Below are 25,403 nucleotides of genomic sequence, written 5' to 3'. Positions count from 1 at the left end.
TCTTTTGTATCAGATGTAAAAACTGTAGTAACAGATATATCATCTATAAAACACTAAATATTATATAACTTTTTTGGTCTCTACTAAAATTATATAATTTACTGTCGAAAAGAATTGTGTTCCTCATAGAAGTAAATGCTTTTATTCCAGGTATGTTTTGGGGAAAAAAAACAAAAAGGATATGGTCTTCCACTAGTGAGTATAATTTAGACTAAGAATTAAAAATTTAAAACCATGTGAAAAGTGTTTTCTAATACTATGGGGGAAAAACCAGAATCATCTTGCAGTTGTAAAAATTAGAGCAACAGCCTTTGTTACACATTACTCTTGCTCATCATTTTTTCCAGGTGCAGGCCAACTGGCTTCATACTTTTTCTTCAGGCCTTTCAAATATATACGCAAACTGTCAGGGTCCAATCGAGAGTTTCTGGCAGTCTGAACCAATCTCATTGCTAAATGGTACGCAGCTCTCTGTTTCATCATCTCAGGAGTGCTCTTCTGCCTGTGCTGTTCTTAAAAATATACATGCATTAAAATATGAAATAAATTATGTTCTATTATTAAAATACTAAGATTAGCTATTTTCCAGCCTATTTTAGATCTCCCAATTCTGGGTTTGTATACAAACATTGCATCCAATACAGCTTTACCCTGAGAGCTGTCTTCTATTGTCACCTAACAGTGACCTTCAGTAAAACCTTTTATAACTGGTTCCAGAAATATGAATTTTAATGAAATCTATTTTCTATAGGCAGTGCTTATCCTGTATCCTTTCAGAAACTGAAAATATATTTGAGTTTTATAAAAACTGTGAATTACAGCATTACAATCTTCTACTACATACCAAAATTTGTTTTGCAATATGATTTGTGATTTCCTTTGCATCCAAAATTACAGATGATGGTAGGGAGGAAACTTCTGCAGCTTTTAGTCCTAAACATATAAAACATGAGTCAGGATTTTTGATGTAATTTTTATTTCTACCTTCCACATTATATCTTCCAGGATTAACTTAGCCTATTTTTTTAAAGGGTGAAGATTTAAATTTTACTAAAATAATTTTGGTACATTTTTTCTTAGTGTCCTTTTTTTTGTTGTTGTTAGTAACAATATGGGTTTGAGAGTTACAAAATAAAATATCTACTTTGTTGTAAAGCTACCTCTAAAATACACCTCCACATCAAGTTACTGCTTGTAATGCTATAACTGGGTAGAATGAGACACATTAGGGGTGAAAGGGAAAATAATGGCATGGTGGTGTTAACAGCTTTCTTAGTTTAGTTTTTTAATTTGGCAGGCCATAAAATACTGAGGTTGTGCTAAATGCACTCTCCATTAAATCCACAAATCCAGTGAATATGGATGTCATGTTCCAATTTCTACTTTGTTGGCAATAGCCAAACTTCCAGATACTCAGGGTAAGAAAGAGATGTAAAGCATTTTTTGGGCCGTAACATGATTTTTTAACTTCTTCCTTTGCCTATGCTCCTGAATGTTCTGAGGAAAGCCTGTAGCTCATTGGGTGCTTTAACACTGTAGGGTTAAAAATGAAAAAGGGTCATGAAGGGCCCTTGCACTCTTTCTTAGAATGCAACTTTGCTCAAGTAAGCTAAAGCCAAGACACCAACACAGAGCTTCTAAAGGTCTCCTCTTCTCTGAGAATACTCTCCAAACATACAATTCTTCTGAGTTAGTGGTCGTGTAGCACCTAAAATTGAGCCTGTGCTGCCAAAGGTAAACAAACGTATTCTGAAATTACAATTAAGAAATGTTTTAAGTCCAGCTAATCGAAGCTTGACTGGAATAATTTCTAGTCTTCTGTTACCACTAGCTTGCAAAAGTCATGTGTAGATAATTTCCTACTGATTAAATGTTACCTAAATCAAGGATTCAACATCAGAATCCACTATTTGGAAACATACAGATTTCTGTACATAACATGTTAGCTATGCCTTACTGTCACTCACTCCTTTATTGACCCATAATCCAATAGTGGCTCAACTCATTCAAACAGACATGAATCAAGTAGCTACTGACATTAGTAAAATGTTTTTTTCACTATGAAATTACTTGTAAAGTCTTCATACTTCCCAAAACTACTATCTTACTACATGGTTACTTAGAACACACAAGTATTTGGAACACACTAGAGATCTGCAGATCTCTATCTTTCTTTGATAGAGAGAGATACAAACTCAGCAGAAACTGTCATCAGAAAAGTACTCTTCCATGCCTAATAAATGAAACAGTATTCCATAGCAGAATCCACTACCATAGTTCTTTTCCTCTGTGTATCCTTTAGAAAGTGTGTAAGTGTAGGCAATTTTCTCCTTATTTCCAGCACTGCTTCTCACATGTTGCACTTCAAAATGGTAATTTTCCACATTGGGATACAAAGCATCCATATGACACAGTTCCAGGAAATGTGTAGCAAACAGTGTAAATGCCTAAATAAGGAAATAAGAAAGAAAAATTATTTTGGAAATAATCCTGAAATAAATTACAATAAATAAGAAACATTAAATTATCTCACAGATGTCCAAGTCTTCCTCCAAACCACCGAAAAGCTATCTTCAAATTACTAAAGCAAATTAACATCTTTAAGTGATGAGTTCTACCATTGGCAAGTATATCTTTTCCAACTGTGGATTCTCTTGCTCCTTTCTCAATAGGAGGAAAACAACAGAAGCAAAAGGAAACCCATTATGCAAAATCTGACTAGTGTTAATTTGAATGATTGTCAAATGGTTGCTTAATACTCTCAAGGAATGCTTTATCGAAAGTACAAGCAACAGAAAATATCTGAGCTTTTCAAACCAAAAAGCCCACAAAGTATTCTGAATAAACTCTGAGGAAAAACAAACACCTGCACACTTACTTTAAAAAGCTAGCAGCAACCTGAGCTTGATCACATAACCAGTAATACTAGAGGTGAAACTTTCAACCCATCTAAAACCATAATCCCCTTTTTTAAAGACTTTAACCTCTGTGACCAGTTCAGAAATTGTGTGGAACTACCACTGTTACTTTGAAAGGTAACCTCTAGGTGAAGAGGTTCACCTTTAACACTGAAGCATAAAGCTGTACTAAACAAAACTAAAGAGACTGGGTTATTCTCTTTCTTGACAAAAATACAAGCTTGCCAGCAAGTTGGAAAGATATGGTGACACAGTGTACTGGTTTTGGATGGACTAGTGTTAGTTTTCTTCATAGAAACTTGTGCTGTGCTATGTTTTGGACCAAGACAGTGCAGATAACACAGCCAGCTTTCAGGTCCTGCTGAGCAGCACTTGCACAGCACCGAGGGCTGTTCTGCTCCTCACCTTGCCCTGCCAGCGAGCAGGCTGGGGGTGCTCAAGGAGCTGGGAGGGGACATGGCCAGGATGGCTGACCCCAGCTGACCCCAGGGGTATCTCAAAGCATCCAACACTGCAATAAAAACTGCAAAGGAGGAGGAGAAGGGATGGACATTCAGAGTTATGGTACCAGTCATGTGTAATGAAGCCCTGCTTTGCTGGAAATAGCCGAGCACCTGCCTGCCAATAGGAAGTGAGTTTCTTATTTTGCTTGTGCATGTAGCTTTCCTTTACCTACTGAAATGTCTTTATCTCAGCCCACAAGTTTTTGCACTTTTACCCTTCTGATCTCCCCCCCATTCCACTGTGGGGGATCGAGTGAGCAGCTGGGTTGTGTTTAGCTGCCTACTGGGGTTAAACCACACCAATCAGTGAACAAAAGTGCAGCTTATGTCAGCATTTTTCCATCATCACAATTCTTATTATTCACCCATTATGAAAAATATCATATTTAGGCAAGAAATCTCTACAAAACTGATGTTACATTATGAGAAAATACTATATTTACTTTCAGGATGACAACATAATTCTAAGGTTTAAATTTTTTTCAAAACAGAATTACCTTTAAATTCAACAGATATTCACAGGTAGCATAACAAATGCCAATACCTTCTTCAGCACTGGTACCTCTGCCAAGTTCATCAATTATGATGAGTGATTTATCATTAGCATTTTGTATGATGTACGTTATCTAGGAAAATATTCAATGTGTTATCATTCCTATAAAGGTATTTTTAAAAAATAGCAAAACTTTGTGTTATTCAGATGAAACTGCAGAAATTTTTAAAAATCTTGTCAAATACACAACTTTTACCTTTTCAAAGCTTTCAAACAGCTGTCAATTCTGATCAAGCAAATACTACAGCACTCTTTCTCTTTTCCATTGAACAGACCACATTCCTTCAAAATTATATCAGTTTGGGAGAGGGACTTGAGAGGACTTAGGCCCCTACAAATAATCATTTAAGGTTTAAGCAAAACAAAAAATGTTGAAACTGCTATCAAACAAAGCACTAACTCTTACTTACATTGTAATATCTTTTAAATTAAGATATGCCTGGTTTTCTGTGGTTTATTATCAAAGAGATGAGGGCTGGATTTCGGACTACTTTTCAAAGTACGCTATTTCAGCAGAAATACACCAGTATAATTTCTATTAGCTTAACAGTAAAAATGGGCCTTCGACCCTGGATTAGCTATGTTCAATACCTCTTTCATTTCCTTCATGAATGTTGATGCATTTGTTTCTATATCCTCATCCATACCTATTCTGGTAAAAATCTGCTCTGCGATTCGAAAAGAACAATACTCTGCTGGGACGTAAGAACCTACAAAGCAAGTAAAATGTAAGTTTCTTTTATCAGTGTGATATCTGCCTGAATATGTCAGCGGGAAAAAAAAAACAGTTTTACACTTGGTTTTCATGCACAGTAGAGAATGCACCTTACCTGATAAAGTTTCATAAGATAATGTTCTACCATGACTTTATAAGAAAAAAATTATTATATAGATACAATAATTAAAGAAGCATAAAAAAAAAAACCTTTAAGAAATCATATGCCTGAAGCTTGTGTCAGTCTAAAGGAATGAAAAAGTGAGAGTAAATACTAGGATTAATTTACACTTCTGTAACCACTGATTTACTAATCACAAGAAATCTTAGTTTTTCAAACCCAAGGCTATATTGCCTTTATCAGACTTTGAGGCCTATTAGTTTTACCAAACAGGAAAGAACAAGAAATCTGCAAAGACACTTTATAGTCTCCTTTATTCATATTAAACTCCTGTTTTTGAGGGCAATTCCTCAAGAACTTGAAATTTTTGGGGACTGAACCCACAAACACATGATGGATAACTTTTTTTCTCCACTGCTAAGTAATTTCATTCTAGTAGAGTTAGAATCAGCCTATTAAGGTCTCTGTCTGGTGCTACCAGACTTAGCTTTAAGAAAAAGGTCATGAGGAATTCCTGAATATAGGGATGAGTCTAAGTTAGATTTTACAAACAGTTGGTTTACTTTTATAATCTTAGTAACAGAACCTTGCAGTATTCATTACTACTTTTATTTGAAGTAGTTGATTATTTATCTATTAATTATACTTGTCTGGAAACATGTTTCTCTACATAACTGAGATATGCTCAAGGTCATCTGTTCCTGTTGGATGACTAACACACCTATGTCTGACCAGAATACTTCAAGGACACTTAGTATCAATCTAGTAAGATGCTGGACTGAGTTATGGTGCTCCAAAGAATTAAGACCACACAGCTGTGCTTCTCTAAAGACAGACTGGGGAGCCTTCCAGGTACACAGATGGGCCCCATAAATTTCCAGTGGCAGATGCAAAACCTGTAGTTTCCTCTGTCAGCAACACAAGAGCTGGTAGGAGCAAACAGACTACTAATTACGTGTTACTATTTTATTTAGATAAAATGTTATTCTAGAAGCCAAATCATTCAACTTTATAAAAATTTTTAGCCAGAAAAAAAAATGTGCTGCAGAAGATTACTACTATTGTACACTCTCACTCACCAATCTGTGCCATAATTTGACAGAGTGCAATCTGTTTTAGATATGTTGATTTTCCACTCATATTTGGTCCTGTAATAATGACAAAATTGTTGCCCTCTGTCAGATACGTGTTGTTAGCCACAGGTTTTTCCACAGCTATCTTTTCAAGAATGGGATGCCATCCCTGCTTGATTGCTAAAGTATCCGTAAATTCTGGACGAACTAAAAGAGAAAAAGAGATATAAAACACTGTGGAGTTAATATGAAAACCCTTACATTATTGAACTAGTATGTTTTGAAATAAAGTTAATTCTTGCAGAGCCAAAGTCAAACTCTATTGTTTTGATGTCCCAGTTTTTACTTTCCTGTAGTGAGCAAGACCAACATGCAGGAAGAATTATCAACCACTTTCAGGTATACATTCTGACTGCCATGCAAGTCTTCATGATTTATTACTACAAAAAGAAACCCATAACTAAAACTTGATTTCTAAATTAACATTCTATGTTTGTGTTTTCTAGTAAGTAGGGCTGGATTCCAGTAATAAAGAAAAACACAAAGAACTAAAGTAGTTATTTTGATACTGCTGCAAGCATATAAAGTACAGGGGTTGTGGACTTACTCCTAGGTATGTATCTTATATATGCATGGGAAAAAAGGAAGTAGTATTCCTTCTGGTTTTATGTTACCATATTACAAAGATCCATTTGATGATGAGAGGTTGGATGTGAACCCACAATGTGCAGTTGCAGCTCAGAAAGTCAACTGTATTCTGGGTTGCATCAAAAGCATCATGGGCAGCAGGTGACAGGGAGGATTCTGCCCTCTGTCCTGTTCAAGTGAGACTCCACCTGCAGTGCTGCCTCCAGCTCTGGGGTCCCCAGCACAGGAAGGACGTCAGTCTGTTGGAAGTGAGTCCAGAGGAGGCCACCAAGATGATTAGAGGGCTGGAGCACCACAGCTATGAGGAAAGGCTGAGAGAATTGGGATTGTTCAGCCTGAAGAAGGCAAGGCTTTGGGGAAGACCTTACTGTAGCCTTTTCAGTACCTGAAGGGGACCTACAAGAAAGCTGGAGAGGGACTTTTGACAAGGGCATGTAGTGATAGGACAAGGGGGAATGACTTCAAACTGAAAGATATTGGAAAGAAATTCTTCCCTGTGAGGGTAGTGAGGCACTGTCACAGGTTGCTCAGAAAAGCTGTGGATGCCCTGTCCCCAGAAGTCTTCATGGCCAGTCTGGTTGGGGCCCTGAGCAACCTGATCTAATCGGTGACATCCCTGTCCTGCCCATGGCAGGGGATTGGAATGAGATGATCTTTAAGGTCTGTTCCAGTCCAAATCGTTCTATGATTTAATAATTTAGATGAGAAAGTCAAGTGGCAAAGGGACTGAACGGTACAAGTGACAGTCCATTTCTTTTGGTGGGCACACTCGTGCCTGGCTACACAAACTGCAGTTGCAGATTTACTGGAGACGCTGAATGGCTTTGGTATTACGATTATTGCTGAAGAAAACTTGTGCTCTGATTCACTTGTTGGGAAAAGGTTGTGATGCCTCAAGTATATCACAGTCACTGTTCATTTACAGATCAGTTCATGTGCTGTAGCTGATATCAGCACATAAATGTTCACAGTCCATACTGTGAAGTAAACAGATCCTGCCTATGTACTGGAGGTTACACAGCAGCATCAGTAAAGATAAGCTAATAGAAATCCTGAGATGGCTTCCAGACCTGATTTACACCATCTTGTGCTGTAGGTAAGTATCTCAAGCTAGCAGTAAAAGAAGACAATGTGGTCATTTATATACTGGAGAACTGGACTAGGGAAGCAGGATGAACAACACACACGTGAGCACTTAATCCTGGATTCCTCAGAAGGCTCTACTTCCAAAAATGTCTAAAAGTGTTACAGACATTGAAGGCGAGAAACAAAAGTAGACATATATTTTGTTTTATGGTATAAATGTAGCATTGACCTGCTCTTATTATCTTGCTACCTTTAGAACAGAAAGAAGTGTAAACTCAGAATGTTCACAGACTTCACACTTTCGAACAAAATATACTTAAACTGGCTGTCTTGAGAAGACTGACTGTGAATGCTTACGGCAGCTAACTGGAAGAATTTATTTTCAATGAACAGAAGCAGAAAGAACATCAGCACAAAATGGAGACAGACCAGAGACACTCAACTAAAGACTACTGAGACTCACAAAAAGAAACAGAACGAGACCAAACAGCCCAGTTATTCTCCAACAGAAGGCTCTTTATCTGGCCCATAACAGAACCAAGGGAGGAACTCACCATAATCCGAAAGAGTGCAGGCATGGGCAAAGGAAAGCAGCATATCCAGCATAGACACAATGTCAGACAGCTTGTACAGGCAATGAATATGTTCATAGATCTCACTCAGTAGTTTACACACTATTCTGAAATAAGACACTGATTTAGCTGTTGCATGGCACATACCATCACTTTATCCAACTTACAGAAATAAGGGAGTTACGATGTTTGTACTGCATACATTAGGACAGAAAGTCACTCATAAAATGCAATCACATCTGCCAGATGCAAGCACATGTGTAAATTTCTTTGAAGTAAATTAAAATCTTATATCATCATCTCAGATCCCATCCTGCTATCAGACACAAGACACATACCTCAAATACCAACAGCTCATATGAAAGCTTCACAAAGAGAATGAACTAAAAATATAGCTATGGAATCAAGCATGTTTTATTAACATGTGAAATGCGACTAATTCCTGTAGACTTTCATGTTAATAAAAACCTACAGGGCTGCTAGAAAGAATTTCCATTTAATTGACAGGCAACATTACACTTTAGTAAGTCTTCTGAATCAGACAGCAGAGCAATATGACATGCAGAGCAATATGACATGCAGCAAGGACAAGATACAGAAATAGACAGTTCCACTCTAAATACAAGGAACTGATTGGAAGTAATAATTCTGCATTATTAATGCAAAATTGATGCATTCATTGTACCATTTTGTGTAGATAATTCACCCATAAAAATTAATATGATGACCAACCTTATTAATAAATGCCTATATATTTGCTATCATGTTTAATACAATACACACTTTATGTTTGTTTTTTTTTTGTCTCAGAACATACACTTGAACAGTGCTGCTTTGGACTATTTCTGTAAGTAGACATAACAGAAAGACAGCTTTAAAAAACTGCAATTAGTTGTTAATTGGAGAAAATAAATGTAGTTAGCAAATATTAAGTAGTTTTAACAGGTCTTACAAGTAGGTCATGTGATATATTTCTCTCAGGGACTCCTGACATCTTTCATTCATTTTTATTAAATCTGCCGAAGTGAAGCTATATGTATTCTTCATTTTAGTGATCTACGGGGAATTGAAACCAACAATAAGAACTTGCCTTATTATCAGAGACAAAAACAGTTTCTAACAAAACAAATTTGGAACAGTATGGGGGGTAAAAAAGGAGAAAGAACAACATCTGGTTTCATTTTTACCACATAATTTTTTTTTACCATAAATTTTTATTAAAAATTCATTTTAGACAACAGTTATCAGCAAGATACATAACTTCATATTTACACATTACATAATTGCATGTAATTGCACATTTCTGACTATAACTGGAACTATTAACTATAACTCAAAATAGAGTAGTTATAGAAACATACCAATTAAACCTTCATTTACTTCTAGCTATCTTCACTGAAATTATTTTGATTGTTACAGTATAGTGTGTACTTTATTAATATATACTATATATTTTACATAAAGTATACAGATATATTATGAAAAAACGTATCTTGTACAGATACCTTTGTAAATTCTGAGGGAAGCTGGCCATTGGGTAATGTTGAACAATCAGCATTCATCTGGATAAAAAATCCACGAGCAGAGTTGAAACTTGTTTTCAATGGTAGGTTGTACTTTTCTGCAAGTTGCGTTATCATACCTACAAAAAAAGATTTAATCCAAATTATATACTTTCAGGTACATACACATACTTGTGTTGGTACAAAGATGGATACTGTTAATGGATACTTAATGGAAGGTTTCAGAAGTAAAAAACAGTAGCATCTGTATTTTTCACTGTGTGTGAATGTAGGATTAGAAGGAAATAGGAAGTTCACAACAAATGACAGGTGCTAAAGTTTCTGATGCTCTTTTAGTTTTCCAATTATAGACTAAACTAAGATGGTCCTTTAGCTAGAAATCAACATTTTAGACTAAAAAAACGGAAATCAATTTCAAAAGACTTTTTTTTCCTTCTATTTTGACTTAAACAGGAAAGTTACTATAACACAATAACACACATCATGCTAAAATTCCTTTTGTTTTTATTTTCCAACTCTTAATATAGCTAAAAGGTAGACCGCAGAGAAATCAAGACTGCTTAAAATATAAAGAACCAAGAACTCAGATATTTGAAATGAAGAAGCTAAACCAAAGATTTACAGGTTTTATGCAGAATGCTTTAGGTGGAGTAATTCTGTTACATTACTTCAGACATTCTGTACTTTTACAGGATAAGGGGCAACAGAGCTTTCAATATAGGAATCACAATATAATTGTTCAACTTCATTAAAATACAATTGAGTTTTTATCTATAAATGGAGCATCTCAGTAAGTATCTCAAAAGAACTTCAGTAGCTTATCAATGACAATCAATTTATACTAACACAAATACTTTTTTCTTCTGCAAAAGTCATAGCACGTATGATTACATGGCTTCTATATGCCAGCTGCAATGTACTTTGAACTCCAAAAACCCAAAAATTTTACTGTCTAAATACCTGCTATGTCATCAATGATTTCTGTGTATGTTCTACGAGCTACATCAAGAAATTCATTGATGTTAGGCTTGACAGCATAGCACTTCTGGGTCCTCATACTCAGACATCCTTTTGTGTATCTTGTATCATCATTAATTACAGTTGTAATCTTTTCAAGCATGACTCCAAATCTGCAATATGAATTGTATCACTAATTAGACAGATAATACCTGATGATTTTTACTTGCAATATCATCCTCAAACTACAAATAGTATTGCAAATAATAGTATTCCAAATAACTGAAGCTAATTATCTACTATTAAAACAAAACACTACATTTCATTTCTATTTTCACCTCAGAATGAAGTGTGACTATACCTAAGTCTGACCAAAGATACTATTCACATCTCTGGGAGATATAATCTTCCAGAGATACAAATTATTTCTCAAATATACAAGCAAGAGTTGATTTTTGCATTATTATGGGGACTCTAGGAAACCACTACTCGTCTTTTCAGAATTATTTCTAATGGAGCTCAGTTCATCAGCAGTTGTAGTATCATAGCTAGCTCTTTTGCTTTTTTCCATGTATTTGTTAGTTGAAAATTGGAGTTTCTGACCATTAAAATCAGATTTTAGGCAAAAGAATTGAACTGTACCTGTAACTATAGATAAGCAAAGATGCAACACCTTTAAACTTACAGGCACTTTTAAGATGAGTTTCTAAAATACTAGCTCAAGTATTACGATTAAATACCTTGTATCTTCAAGAGAATTGTAATAAGCCTTTAGCAGCTGTGTGTTACAGCTTCTTAAAGCAGCCTGTTGAAGATTAAAATATGAACAGGAACAGTTACTTCTTTTTGTAGACTTTTTAAAGGATTGAAAGTTCTTGGATTCACTTATCAGTGAGGCTTATCAGCAGTTGCTAAGTACTTTGTGGAATCTGAGTGGGAGTTTCAGTTAAATGTTTGTTATAACATCAATTATTCAGGTAATGGTAGGAATCCTGCTCTTCAGAGTATCAGCCTCAAATGTGTATTCTCAACTGGCTTAAGAATCAACAGACTGTTGGAAGTATTGTGTTCTGCAAAACACATACATTTTTTTTACTTTATTGGTCCCTTCCAAATTAAGATAATCTATTCTATATGCTATGAAAATTGACAAACTGCACTTTATAAACTAAGGACAAAATGGTCTGTACTTTACTAAAAAAAAAAAAAAGAAAAAAAAAGATGAAGACAAAGCTTACTTTCAGAGGCTCCACAAGTTCTAAAGTATGCTTCAGGTAGATTAAATTGGTTATTTTTGATTCAGCAGTTTTAACCTGTTGAAAAATTTTCCAAGTATTTGAGGCATTTGTATGTCTGACTGTTTAAAAAAGTACTTAAGAACTAGTACAACTCATATTCTTAACTCTAACTGGTTTATACATTTAATGAAAATTCCTAAAATGCTTCATAAGCTCACTTCGACAACTTAGTAAGTGCACAAATAAATGTTCACCTAAATTTTTCATTGCCTACTGTGATAGCTTGCCCATCAGTAGCTAAGATTTTCATATGTCTGCACTGATAAAGATTAAGTCTAATGATTGACTCACCCTGCTAACCCAAGCTGTGAAAACTTCTTTTAATCTTCTGTGTATACGTAAGTCTGTAAAGCTCTACATACCTTGTAGACTTTTTCAAAGCAAATACATTAGGCATTATAATGAAGCACATAGCCTCTTCCATAAATGCCTTTAAACACAACATAATCCAGTTTAGTTGATTTCTCTTTGGTTAATATATGTACATTGTTAAACACCTCACTATGTAATAATAAAAAAAATCCAATAAATATTTCAAAATTTTTCTTACTATAATGACTGTTCTTCAAAATGTTTCATCCACATACACATTCTACCTTGTTTTGTATGCCCCATTAACACTTACGATGAAGAATTTTGCTGCCAATATTAGGGCATAGCACATGCAGTACATATGCACTGTGCAAGGAAATAACAGATAAGCACATGAACACAGGAGTATGACCCCACATGAAATATTTTCTCATTCATATATAATTATCTCTTTGCTCTTGTGATTGAGAGCATCTCTTGTCTTATCTTACATTCTATAAAAAGTTGTTTTCTATGAAAGATAGAACTAAACAAGTCTAAATGCATGAAAAGAAGAATGATCATTCCAAATAAATATGGGGTCTAAGTCCCATGATGGAATCAGACACTGAAAGGACAGATGTGGTCATATCTGAAAAGCTGGTATTTCCTAATGGAATGTACTCTTGCCTAATTAGTTCTTACACGAATTTTAACTGAACTGGTGTCTGAACTTTGTACATGCTGCAAAGACCAAAGGGAGAAAATTAATGAATACAATCAGCCAACAATTCTTCTATATAATGTTACTTTATGATTCATTCATGACCAAAATGCAAGACTATCCTTACAGCATCTGAAATCAATTTGTCCACGGTCAGCTGGATATGGAAAGCAAGACGATCAGAGAAGCAGCTGACTGGTTTTTGTGCTGGGGACTTAAATCTTATAGTCTCACAGACTTAAGCGTTATGTCAGTGGACCAGCCCTAGTTTAACTTTTCTATTTCCTGCAAACTCATTTGAACTAAAAGTACTGCTACTTTCTCCCTGTCAGAGAAGGAATCAATTTGTCACATACCCGGAACTTCGTCAGGCACAAAATCTGCTGAACTTGTTCTTCAGATGGGTAATCAAGTAATCCAAAGTAGGTGGTCCTCATTTCTACCAAAAGTTGGATGCTGAATGAATTTCTAAGGATTTTTCATGATTGAGACAAGAGGGTCTTTAAGGAAATCTGTGTTGGGTTTATTTTGTCCAGATACCTGTACTTTGCTTATATATGTAAACTTTGTAAGAAGAAGTACTTGATTTCACCAGTGGCGTAATTTTTCAAGTAACGCATCTCAGCAAGATTGTCAACTGACAGTCCTCCTTAGGATAAGAGAATGCTCATGTTGAACAGATCACTCACACTTTAGTAACTGAAACTGTAGGCTTTTCAGATGTGCACCTCTTCTGTTAACTGGTGGGAGGTTTACAGTGAAAATGTTTATGGAGAATAGGAATGAAACATACTGAATGCATTAACCTAGCGTTTGATAAAAGCAACTGATTTAGCACTTGAATGAACACATCTGTTGTGTGGATAGTGGGCTCTGCTACGTTGGAACCAGTCAACAGTGAAAACACTGCAGTAAAAGGTTTGGTGTACATGGCCCTGAGCATACATAAAGGCATCCAGTCTGACAGTTTTAGTCATACAAATGATCTCTCATTCACGTTACAGATGTCTACAAGGAAAGCTGGGAGCAATAAACATTCCGAGTTTTGCATATGTCATTAAAGAGATTTATCTGCATTTATTATAGTCCTGCTGGAGTCTGTACCTGATTTCTTTAACTAGCATTAGACAAGTCCTTTATCTAAGCAGGAGAGTCAGCATGTGAGAAGACACTGAGAGGTGAGAGAGTTGTATATATCTATGATGCTGGCATAAAGATATATACTTACTCTATTTTGGTATTTGTATTACATGTGTTTTAATGTAGAGTGATATATAAGGCAAAGTCTGATGAAAAAAATAATCTTGCTTTGAAAAGTAACAGTCACTAGGACTGTAAATCACCATGCACTTTTTCCACTGATGCTGATGTGAAGAAAATTCCTCTCTCTCATCCGAGTACTGTCGAAGAGGATGTACATTTATAAAGAATAAAGGTGGGGAGTGATGAAAAAGTAAACATTTTTGGAAGTATACTTGCATAAATTAAGATGAATATAATATTGATGCAAACATGAATTTTTCTAACATTCTGCTACAAGAATCATCTACTGCTGTAACATAAGAGACAAACTTAATCTATGATAACGTTATTCCATGTCTTTTTAAGACGCAGCTTTTTTCCTAATGTATTATGTATATTTATAGATATCACATTTATATATTGCATGTTATAACCAGATAATTGATTGTCAAGGTGTATTTCGAAACATACCGTATCCTGCTTTGGAATTTGCACCAAAACTGAAAGTAGTTGTTCTGTATCCAGGAATTTTGAGATAACTGTAAAACAAAAGTAAACACATCAGAAAATGAACTGAAATTGTAATAAAATCTATATTTTTTTAATGCACACAATTATTTAGTGATACTAATGCTAATCTTTTTCTTACATGCTATCTTCATCAATTATTTACAGGGTAAAAACTAGGTTAAAAATAGCTGCTATCTAAATTATTTTGTCGTAACTACATTTACTATACCTAAGCAGGTAGTGATCACTACATAAGTAGACATTCGTCAATTCAGAAATATTCTTTTTCTTAGACTGAATCATATTTCACAGATTAAGATTACATGATCCAGCTTCAGGTGGACTAACTCATACTCTGGCATTGTATTTTACATTTTTCTGGATCCCTATGTTTTATGAAGCAACAGGAAAAAAATATGTATACACAAGTATAACTTCAGCAGTGTCTTTATTTGTTTAATGTGTAATTTATGTACACTTGTATACATCAAACACAGTGCATACCTAGCCACAGAGGTAGAGACAAACTCCAGTTCTTCGAAAAAGCTATGGGCTCACTGACCTCTACACACTTCATCAGAGAAATTCACTTTTCTTAACAAAATACTTGAGAAAAATATCACATCTATGATATTACAGATTACTTCAAAAAATTAAGTGTCTACTATGTCACCTAACAGAGCATTAAAAAGATACTTTTCAAACATATTGAGTCACATTACATACTTCCCCATATTAGAAAAAATGTTTAACAAGAAATATAATATTAGGTATTAAAAAATAAACTACTACCTGCTTGAAGACCGAAAAAGAGCTCCTCATCCTGGAGTAATTCCTGAACACAGTCCAGTCTCATGTTAATTGTTTCAGCATCAACCAGAGGTTCCAGGATATTGGACCTAAGTCTTCGACTTCCACCAGGAGTTTTAGTGTAATTTAGGATCCCAAAAAGTGTGTGACCATTCCTTTGAAAATAAAATAGATTTGAAGAATACACCCACCAAAAAAAAAGATGGTAAATGTCAAGTCACATTTTCAGGTAAAGAGTATCCTACAAATTGGAGGCGTGTTTTTGGGATGCTCAGCATCTTCCTGTTTGCCACACATATTATATGAACTACAGCAGCTTAGCAAGTCAGATAATGTAATTTAATATAATATTAGCCCTCAATTATATAATTTTCCAAAGTCTAGAAATACATTTCTACTTAGTATTTTCCTCATTTTTTGTAGTAGTATTTCTCTGTCCAAATATGTTTTTTAAATGCTCTGAATGGTATATAAATTCTTTCATACAGAAATAAATGTAATTGTCAGCTCTTTGACACAAATGTCAAGGAAACTTAGTGAAATACAACTTTATAAAAACATAACTTGCAAAAATATTCTTACCGAGAATCTCTGTTATTAATTACTAGTTCAAGATTTTGTGCTGACGATGAATCTATCATAGCTGTTTTCTCACTCCCCTGGAAACGCACCTTGAGTGATTTAGGAGCATAAACGGAATTTTGAATAAATTCAACATATTTTAGCAAAGCTGAAGCAGCTGCAAGACAGTAATACCTAGGAAAGAAACAATTTTTAATGAACGTTGAATACTGCTATTGAAGTATCATAAAAGCCATGCACGACAGAAATAACATTCACACTTCTGCTTGACAACTACTGGGATTAATAGCACTGAAAAAGCAGTATATTTCAAACATGCACTAACACATGTGCAGTGAACATATATATTCTTTCAAATCAAATATTCATGAATGTTTGAGCCTCTGTACGCTCTACACTGTATAGCTGGTATTGTGAACATAACATATTTCAGTAGTTATATGCGACTTTAAGACCCTGGTCACCAAGTATCACTACCTAAAATTGTTGATACACGGAAAACATTTGCTGAAGCCAGAAAAAAAGGCAATCATAGCTCTTCAAATTTATCTCTAAGGGAAGAATGGAAAGGACAAAGTGGAAAGCTGTGGAAACTCAAAAAACCACGCAACTCTACAACAGGCTTTCTATTAAGGTTTCTAGATATACCAGAAACACCAGATGGCACAACAGAAGGACAGCTCTGCAATGATTTTCTAACTTTTGCAACAAGACAAAGGCTCATGTAGTGAGAACGTAAAAAGTTGTTAAAAACTTATCTGGACACAGTATGCTTTTCCTTATTTAAACATACTTTGATTGAACCTCCATGAAAACGGTGCTAAATTCAGATGCACACAATTGTTCTATGTATTCCAAACCCCTTGTTTCATTGAAGTATTTTCTTTGGACAGTTGTAAAAGTCACATTCTGTGAAGACGGGGATGAAAGTAAATAGTTTTAAAAGTTACATCAGACAGACTTCTCTATTTTTCTAGTGATACGTATTCCTAAGAAATCTATCAACTGATTCTGCAATGTGTCTTCACACAAGTGTTCACCCGAGCTCACTTGCAGAGGCAGGTCAGTGTAACTCAACACAGATACACCAGTGATTTATGAGCAAAAAGGAGGAGAGAGGTTAGAAGTAGAAGAGGACTCATGAAGAGGCCATCAGCTCTGTAGGCATGAAGTAATTCAGGCAGTAATTACTACAGGTAATTATAAAGGTTCTGAGGCTTTAAAACTCATAAATTACATATATTAGGGTCATCTCACTGGCTTTTACCCTGCCAATGCTCTTTTTCCAATTCTCTGATACGTCAGCCCCATGGATTTATCAGGTTGAGAGAAGAAGGGAGAAGCAAAAGAAAATGCTGGGGTTTTGTTTAATTTCTGAATCTTTCCTAGGTTCGGTATTACTCAAATTACCCAATGCCACAAATTCAGAACTTTCAGCTTTAATCAGTAATATACTTGTGTCTTTAACTGTCAGGATTAGAAGTAGCAGTGTGGGAGCTGCATTTTGATTATTCTTTGCCATGGTAAAATTAGACCCAAAAATCAAAGAAAACAAAATCTGTCTGCATTTAACATTTTAAAAGTTGTCCAAAACTCTCAAATCAACAATCATATAAAAATGACCAACAAAAACCCTAAAACATGGAATGAAATTTAAGATCTCACCTTGAAATGCTCTGTAATCAGACTGAACAGTTTTGTTGTGTTCCCTGCATCACAAGCAGTGTTTGACATTATTATTTCTAATGGTGTTAAAATCTTGAGTTTAGTAATAACCTGAACAAAAAATAACAAACCATAAATAATCTAAAATATTTTAGACAATAAAGAACCAGCAATAACAAATTACAGAACCCTAATATTTTAAAATCAGTTCCAGTCTTGCAAATGAAGACCAAATTTTCTGCTAACTTCTACACTGAGTCAAATTCATATGTATCTATATATACATAAAACTAAATTTAAAAAAGAAGCCAAACAAACAAAAAATAGAGCTTATCCCCCATTATTTAAACAGAGAATCATATCTACCATTGAAACAAGAGACAAATATCCAAAACTATATTCCATGGCTATGATGGGAGGATGACTTATTTCAAGAGATGGCAGCTTTCTGGGCTTGCAGCTGAAAGGTTAATGGTGCTCTGGAAGATGAAGCAATGCAACAGGTCTGAATACTATTACTCTTTTGATTGAGACTCGTTTTAGATTTTGTTCTAACCTCCTCTTGTAACATTGATATCAGTCTTAATATGGCTAAAAATGTGCATATTTAAACCAACTTTATGTTACACACTTCCCGTAGGGATTTGAAGTAGATTACGTGCTCTTCTATTTTTTACTGTGTAAGAAAGGACAAACATCATTATGCATTTATGTTCACTTATACCAGCATGCACAAATTCTCAGGGGACAAATATAAAAAACCAGACTGTATTTTAAGTGCTTAGAAGTTAAGATCTGAAAGAAGGGAGAGATGATGTCCCAATGGAAAGGTGAACAAGGTGAAAAATACACAAAATAAATCACCTAAGGGTATTTGGGGTGGGAGAGCTGTCACTGCCCTTCATGTCTCCTAGTAATTGGGAAGTTTATTTTCAGAGATGCAACAGTTTAAAACAAATATTGAAGAATTTAAAGAATACAACAAAACTTCACTGAATTAATTTTCAGAACATTTAAAAATAAAAGGGTGCACAAGAAAGAGAAAATACAGCTGGATACGAATCACTAGCAAAACATGGATTCTGACAGTGTAAGAAAACAGCTGATCAGCAGATAGACATCATTAAAGTGTGTTAGTATTGTTAAAGGTGTTATTGTAGCATGCTATCAATTAGTATTGATAGTATTGTTAAACATGTTAGAGATTGAGGCAAGAAATTAGGCTGTGTAGTGCATTTGGGAAAAAGCAGTTGTAGAGCAGCATCTCTTTTTTTTTGACTGGATGGTGAATACAGTACCAGGTATGTGCACAGAATGGAGAACTCAGTGATCTAAATGAAAAATTAAGTACATATCTCTACAAATAAAAATGCCAGCTTTTACAATGGTAAGACAGGACAACAGTGAACAATCTGGCCACGGCCTGACAGGTTGTCATAGAAGATGATAACTTACCAAGAAGAGAGTCATGTTATCAGAGTTTAAAGAGAAGGTATGAAAGACTTCTGAGAAGTAATTGCATTTTATCATTAAATTCAAGACAAACCCAAAAGTAGAGGGATAGGGAAAGAGTTTGGGCAGCTAAAATACTTCTCAGTTTGGAAAAGATAAATTTCATGGACAATAACAGTTCTTAACCCTGAGAGAGTAGAACAGGGGAAACTCTGGACCACAAACATAGGTACTGCTTGCTAAAAAGAGCCTTTTACTCTTTGAAGTAACTGCAATTATGAAATCATTAGTAAAATTAGAAAACCATTTACATAAAAATAATCTGACATTTCCTTGCAGAATTCTAGTCTTATTCTTTTGATTAGAAGATTTTTTCCTACTAACAAGCAAATCAATTTTTCTTTTTTAAACCTCTAAGTGAATTGTTATTTAAGTTGCCACATGATCATCTGAATGTCTACATTTTCTCAAGCAATCTCATAGCTGAGTCATAGCTATTTACTTTCCTTTACTTTGTTTCTTTGAATATTGCAAAGATGCTACAAGCCACATTATTTTCTAGCATGTGTAACTACAACAAAAACATTACATTAGATGTTTCATTAATGCTCCTGCATAAACCACAGAGACTACTCTCCAAATTAATGTAGAATATGCAGTGCTGGTAAGCAGAACACTTGGCTGTAAATTGAGTGAATTTCATTTCAAACTGAGAAGGAATATTTCTGCAACCAAAGCCAGCCCTGTAATTACTCTACCACACACACACATTTATGCAGTTCAGTTCTCAGAGCTCTTTTGCCTGACGAAAAATATTTTCAAGTTCTACTACCATACATCGCCCAATGCTCTTCAAAGCAAGGCATCTCACTCCCATATACAAGTGTATTTTGCAAAAACATTCTTTCCTCTCTAAAATTGAGGCACAGTAAAGAAACTAGAACTTGTTGTTTCTAGAACTTGTTACCTTCATTTTTGAGAAATCTCTTCCACAAGCTAGACATTTAATTTCCCTTTAGTCATAATAATTAAGTCACAATAATTAGACTACAAAATACCTTGGCATAAGTTGTATTGTCTGCAAATTGTGATAATATCATCTCAGGATTTTTTAAGTCAATACTGGCCATTCCGACTTCACCTCTGGCAAGGCCTCTTCCTTCTACTACAGCTACAATAACTGATGCAACACTATGAGCAGAGACTGCAGATGAGGATGTAACTGTAAAACAGTCGCATATATTCAGTTACAGTCAATACAGATCAATGCAAGATTGATCAAGGAGCATCACAAACAATAGACCAAGAATAAACAAATACAGACACAGGTAGGCTTCAGGAACACTGAAGACTGAACTCGTAATCATCAGTCAGACTGTGAAATAACTCACTTTAAATCCCACTACTTTTGCACAGCACACAGGTACACATAACATGGCACAAGGCATCATTATCCTGGAACACAACTTTGTTCATACAAAGCACTGCAAGATGTACCCCCAATGAGCTACTGTGTAAGTGTTCTGAAGAACTAGTGTTCTACACCTCCGAAGATGCCAACATAAAATGCATAAAACTTGCATCAAGAAATTTGAGAATTATATTGTATGTGATGTCCAATGCATTACAAGCCTAAAAAGATGCCCCAATTAAAGATTTGCCTGAATTTGGGCTCTTCAGTTTTAGTGACCTCATGTCAACTGACATGTCCACACATATAATTACATTTTGGGCAATCTCAAAAAAGTCTGAATTCTAACTACATTGATAATTCATACATGAATGCAAAGCAAGTGACAAGAGGATGCAAAACCAAAACACCTCCTCAGTATCTAAAGTAGTATTTTCCTGTTGGTGTACTGTTCATTGCCAGCATCCTCTGTAGTACAAAACACAGTCTGTGTTGTGTTTTGAAATGTATTTCAACGTATTTCAGTATCTTAACACATCAAAAAATTAAACTGTACTTAACAAAATAACATAAGAAATGTAAGTAGGATTATTCCCTGTAAGAACTGTTAGTCTTACCAGAATATCCCATAAGAGGGGTATGGCTTCTGCAAACAGATCTACTGGAAGAGAGGGGTGTTTTTCCAATACGTGTGCTATTCAGGCCTCGCACAGAAGAAGAAGTTGTGAGATTCAGCGTGTTAGCATTTTCTACACAAGAACTTTTGTCCCCAAAATATGATTCTGAGGGAGGGAGAAAGAAGTGAGTTACAAAAAAAGACACAAGTTTTTATTCAGAAAATAATATACAAATATACAGCTTACAAAACTTCATTTTTCTTAGTAGAAATATCGCGGCAAAATGTCATTCTATAAAAGCTCTCCAGAGTACAAAATGAAATTAAAAAATCAGAGTGTTTTGAAAACAAGCTTGCATTAATATGATTATTTTCTACAAGGGCATTACTTGCAAAGGCAATAAAAATCTAATAGTTTACATTGCTGGACCGAAATAAGTTAACAATTTCATATTCTAATGAATTCTAGATTTATGAAAGAATGCTATGTCAGCTTTATGTCGCATTTGCCTGTCAGCTTTAAAATCATTATCCAAAATCACACATTTATGAAAACCTTTTTTTTTTAAAAGCTGAGCATTCCTTTCAAAAAACAGAGAAATAAAAGAAAGTAAAGAATCACTTAAGCATGATCTCCCTTTGAATCTATGGGGATCAATTCTCACAAATCACACAATAATCTGGGATATATTTTTTAACAGTAGTTTCTTTTACACATGTATTTAAGATCTATCTACATTTTTAAGTCCTGCAAAATATCTTTGTCTCAGAACACTAAATTTCTAAAAATTATTTAAATCATTTACTTGTTTTCAATTCTCAAGATGACTGAAAACATCATATCCTTAATCAAGTTTAGATAATTGCTTTTTAACATAAAAAAATGAATGAAAATATAAACAGTTGTTCCACTTAACACTTACAAAATTCCAGGTATTAAAAGACAGGTAAACTCAAATGTCTCTGTGCCTTACACTACATTAAAAACTGATAAGCAAGACAAAATACGTCAGTATTCTTCTCAGATGACCCTTTAACCGCACGAGTCTTTATCATGGTCAGCTGGCACAAAAATATTTATAGTATTGGGGTTTGTTTGGGGTTTTTTGTTCATTTTTTTAATCTTAAACTGTAACAGTTGATAAAAATATTAGTTCAGACTGGTTGGGGTTTTTTTTTAGTGGACAAATCAGCATTGCAATGCATACAGATGATTTTTAAAAATAGTATTCACTTAAGATTTTGACATAAGTTCTCTCAGAAGTTTGGCAGAAGAGACTTCACTCTCAGAAGGTCCTGAATCTCGCATAACATGGGGAAAACTGTAATTTTAAGACCAGATGTACCAAGCCATACATATATATTTCTTAAAACCAACATTTAAGTTATGCCCTATTGAAATTAGCATTCTAATTTGAGGATTTTAGGTTTTTTTAGGATTCCTCAGTAATCATGTACATTATCCAAAAACCATTTTTCTTACTTTCCAATTTACGTATAATGGAGATATATATACTTCAGAATGGATTTCAGTAAATGTTAAAATAATTTTTTCTGCCTGCCAAGATACAGACTTTGATAGTAGTACCAAGTCCTGTGACCGACCTACTGATGCACAAATCTTCCTTATGTGGTTGTTGAGGTGTCTCGTCCTCGGGAGCAGCAGTCTGGTGTTAAAAGCAGCTTTATGTAAAGTATGGCAAATACAAAATGTAGGACCATAATGTTCTTACCACACATCAAGGATGACAAGCGCTTAAAAATACTTCAGAGGTCAGGAAAAAAAAAACCAAAACAACACAAAACCAAAAACCACCAACAAAAGCACCGAAACAACCAACAAACCAAACGCAAACCCAAAACCCACCAACTGAACGTGGTTCAAAGTCTCTCCTGTGAAGCAAATACTGTGCAGCAATTCAAACCAGTTTATTGATCCCACCAGGGAACCCAGATACTACTATCCAAAGAAAGTAAGAGATTTATTTACAGAAATGCTAACGAATTCCATCGTTCTGGCAGGCTAAATGAAAAAAAAGTCGCTAAGACGGTGGGTTGCTGCTGGCCCCTCTCAGTAAGCACCGCTTGTAACAGCTCTTGCGGAACCAGACCCAAGCACAGGGGGCAGGAGGATAAAGAAGGAGATCGAGACCCGTGCACAGACCACACCGCACCTCCTCTATCGGAAACTGCCGCCTTCGCCCCGCTGCTCCCGGCGGCGAGCCCGGGAGCGAGGCCTTCCCCGCTGGAGTTGCCCGGCCGCGCCGCGCCGCCTGAGGAGCCGCCGGTGCTGTCCGAGCTGCGCGGCGTCTGCAGCAGCCCCAGGGTGTAGCGGGGCGTCCGCTCCGCCCGACCGACCGCGCGCGGCGTGGAGGAGCCGAGGCTCAGGCAGGACACCGAGAGGGCCGACGCGGCCCCAGGCCCGCCCGCGCCCGCCATGGGCGACCCCTCAGCGCCGACCCCGCCCCGCGCCCCGAATGGCGGCACCGGGAGCCGCCGGGACCGCCCTTGCTCGGAGCGGCGGCACCGAGACCCGCCGGGTCGGGATGGGCGCCCGGCCGGGTCAAAGAAAGGAAGTTATCGAGGTGCAGCTATAAATGATACAGCAGTAAGCAGAGCTGCTGGCCGTGCAGCGGGTTTCATTATAGATAGGCAAGGAGCAGAGGAACGCGAGGAAAGGGCCTGCTATGCTCTTTCCAGCAGGAGTACTGCATTTAAACATAATTTGTCCCGCATTAATTCTTCACCATTCAAACTGTTTCAGCGGGAGCTTCACAGATGTCTTCCTCCTGCTCAAGAGTTTTGGTACAAAAAGATCCCCATAATAACCACAAAGCTTGTTTACCTGTGCAATTGTCTTAAAACATGTGCTTCTTTCTAGGCATGTTTCAGAACACTAACACTACTTTGTATATTAGCATGTAATATACACCACTAAAACTGTTTCAATTAACATTTTCGCTAGGCACTATTCTGTCTCTGGCATTTAATACACCTGCATTATAAAACACTCCAAACTGAAGCCAGCCACAACTCCTTGTGGACAAAAGCAGTTTGATGACTATTCAGCTTCACAACAGCAACTCCATCAGGTGCAGCTCCTCAGTTGGCATCTGAAAGATATTGGCCCCCTCCTACCCGTTCAGAACAGGCATGCAGTCCCTCAGCACTGAGCATTGCCATCAGACAACTTTAAAAATTTCAACATCAGAAACTCTCACTGCAGAGCAAAGTATGGAAGACAGCAGGTGACAATTCCAGTTACTGTCACTGTCCTGAAGTCCTCCATTGAACTTTCCATATGCATTCTGACTCCTGCAGCTGGAGTTAGACATCCTCTTCTCTGACAGAAATCCAAATATATGGCAAAAAATGCAGAAACAAAAGGAAGGTCCATCTTTCACCTTTCCTTCCTTTTACATAGTCAGAAATCATGAAGCTAAATTCACCTAACCAAGCTGTCTCAACAAAACCTATAAGAAGCACATTTGGAATAAAGCATATACCTCTGGACTTGACCATGTAGAAGGTAACAGAATGGCTGTTGATTTCCCCACATGTAAACAGAGCTACTCTTTTAATTAACATACCTTTAGACACACAATTTTATGTACCTGAATTAGTCACTATTCTTTCACAAATTCTCATACAGAATCTTTCAAAATTTATTGCTGGGAATGTTGGCTACACTACAGTACCTAGGATTAAGATCTTTCCATATAAAGATTTCAATGGAAAAAAAGTTATGAAAGTACACTTTCCGAAAACCTTTAATAAAGGACCTGTAACTGAAGACTGAGAACGGTAGATTAATTACTGCAAAGTTTCTAACTAGATAAGCTCAGAAAAAAATCTTAGCAGTATTTTTAACAAAATAGAGGTAGATGGTAACAATGCACCAAAATGACATAAGTCTTAACATAGACACAATCAGCAATTAATTTTTTTCACAGTACATTTAACGAAAAATGTGAGTTTGTTTGTGTAAGAGAAGTTGTGATGATTCTCTTTTTAGAAATACAATACCTAAAGAATTGATGTAAAAAATGGAAGAACCTTCTTAAGAAAAGAAGTGGCACTTGCAAAGGTAACCTGGAATGAAAAAAAACTTATTTAAAAATTTTATGTTAACC

The 25,403-nt window shown here is 35.8% G+C and overlaps 1 protein-coding gene across 1 annotated transcript; it reads right to left on the bottom strand.

The window, feature by feature from the left end:
• Positions 1-321: 321 nt before the first annotated feature.
• On the bottom strand, positions 322-23,709 carry MSH4 (mutS homolog 4). The gene is made up of 20 exons (XM_017805303.1): positions 23,445-23,709; positions 21,272-21,436; positions 20,302-20,465; positions 17,792-17,902; positions 16,920-17,035; positions 16,127-16,300; positions 15,527-15,699; positions 14,696-14,763; positions 11,908-11,982; positions 11,410-11,474; positions 10,673-10,842; positions 9,695-9,831; positions 9,142-9,245; positions 8,172-8,296; positions 5,890-6,090; positions 4,566-4,684; positions 3,919-4,047; positions 2,273-2,447; positions 845-933; positions 322-507 (listed from the first exon to the last, which is right to left on the bottom strand). The coding sequence occupies exons 1-20, from the start codon at positions 23,707-23,709 to the stop codon at positions 322-324; spliced, it is 2,811 nt and encodes a 936-aa protein (XP_017660792.1).
• Positions 23,710-25,403: the final 1,694 nt, after the last annotated feature.

Source organism: Lepidothrix coronata, unplaced genomic scaffold (genome assembly GCF_001604755.1).
Source record: "Lepidothrix coronata isolate B3197 unplaced genomic scaffold, Lepidothrix_coronata-1.0 Scaffold12, whole genome shotgun sequence".
Lineage (NCBI taxonomy): Eukaryota > Metazoa > Chordata > Aves > Passeriformes > Pipridae > Lepidothrix > Lepidothrix coronata.
The sequence above is the reverse complement of the archived record's forward strand: the minus strand, read 5'-3'. Positions and strand labels throughout refer to the sequence as shown.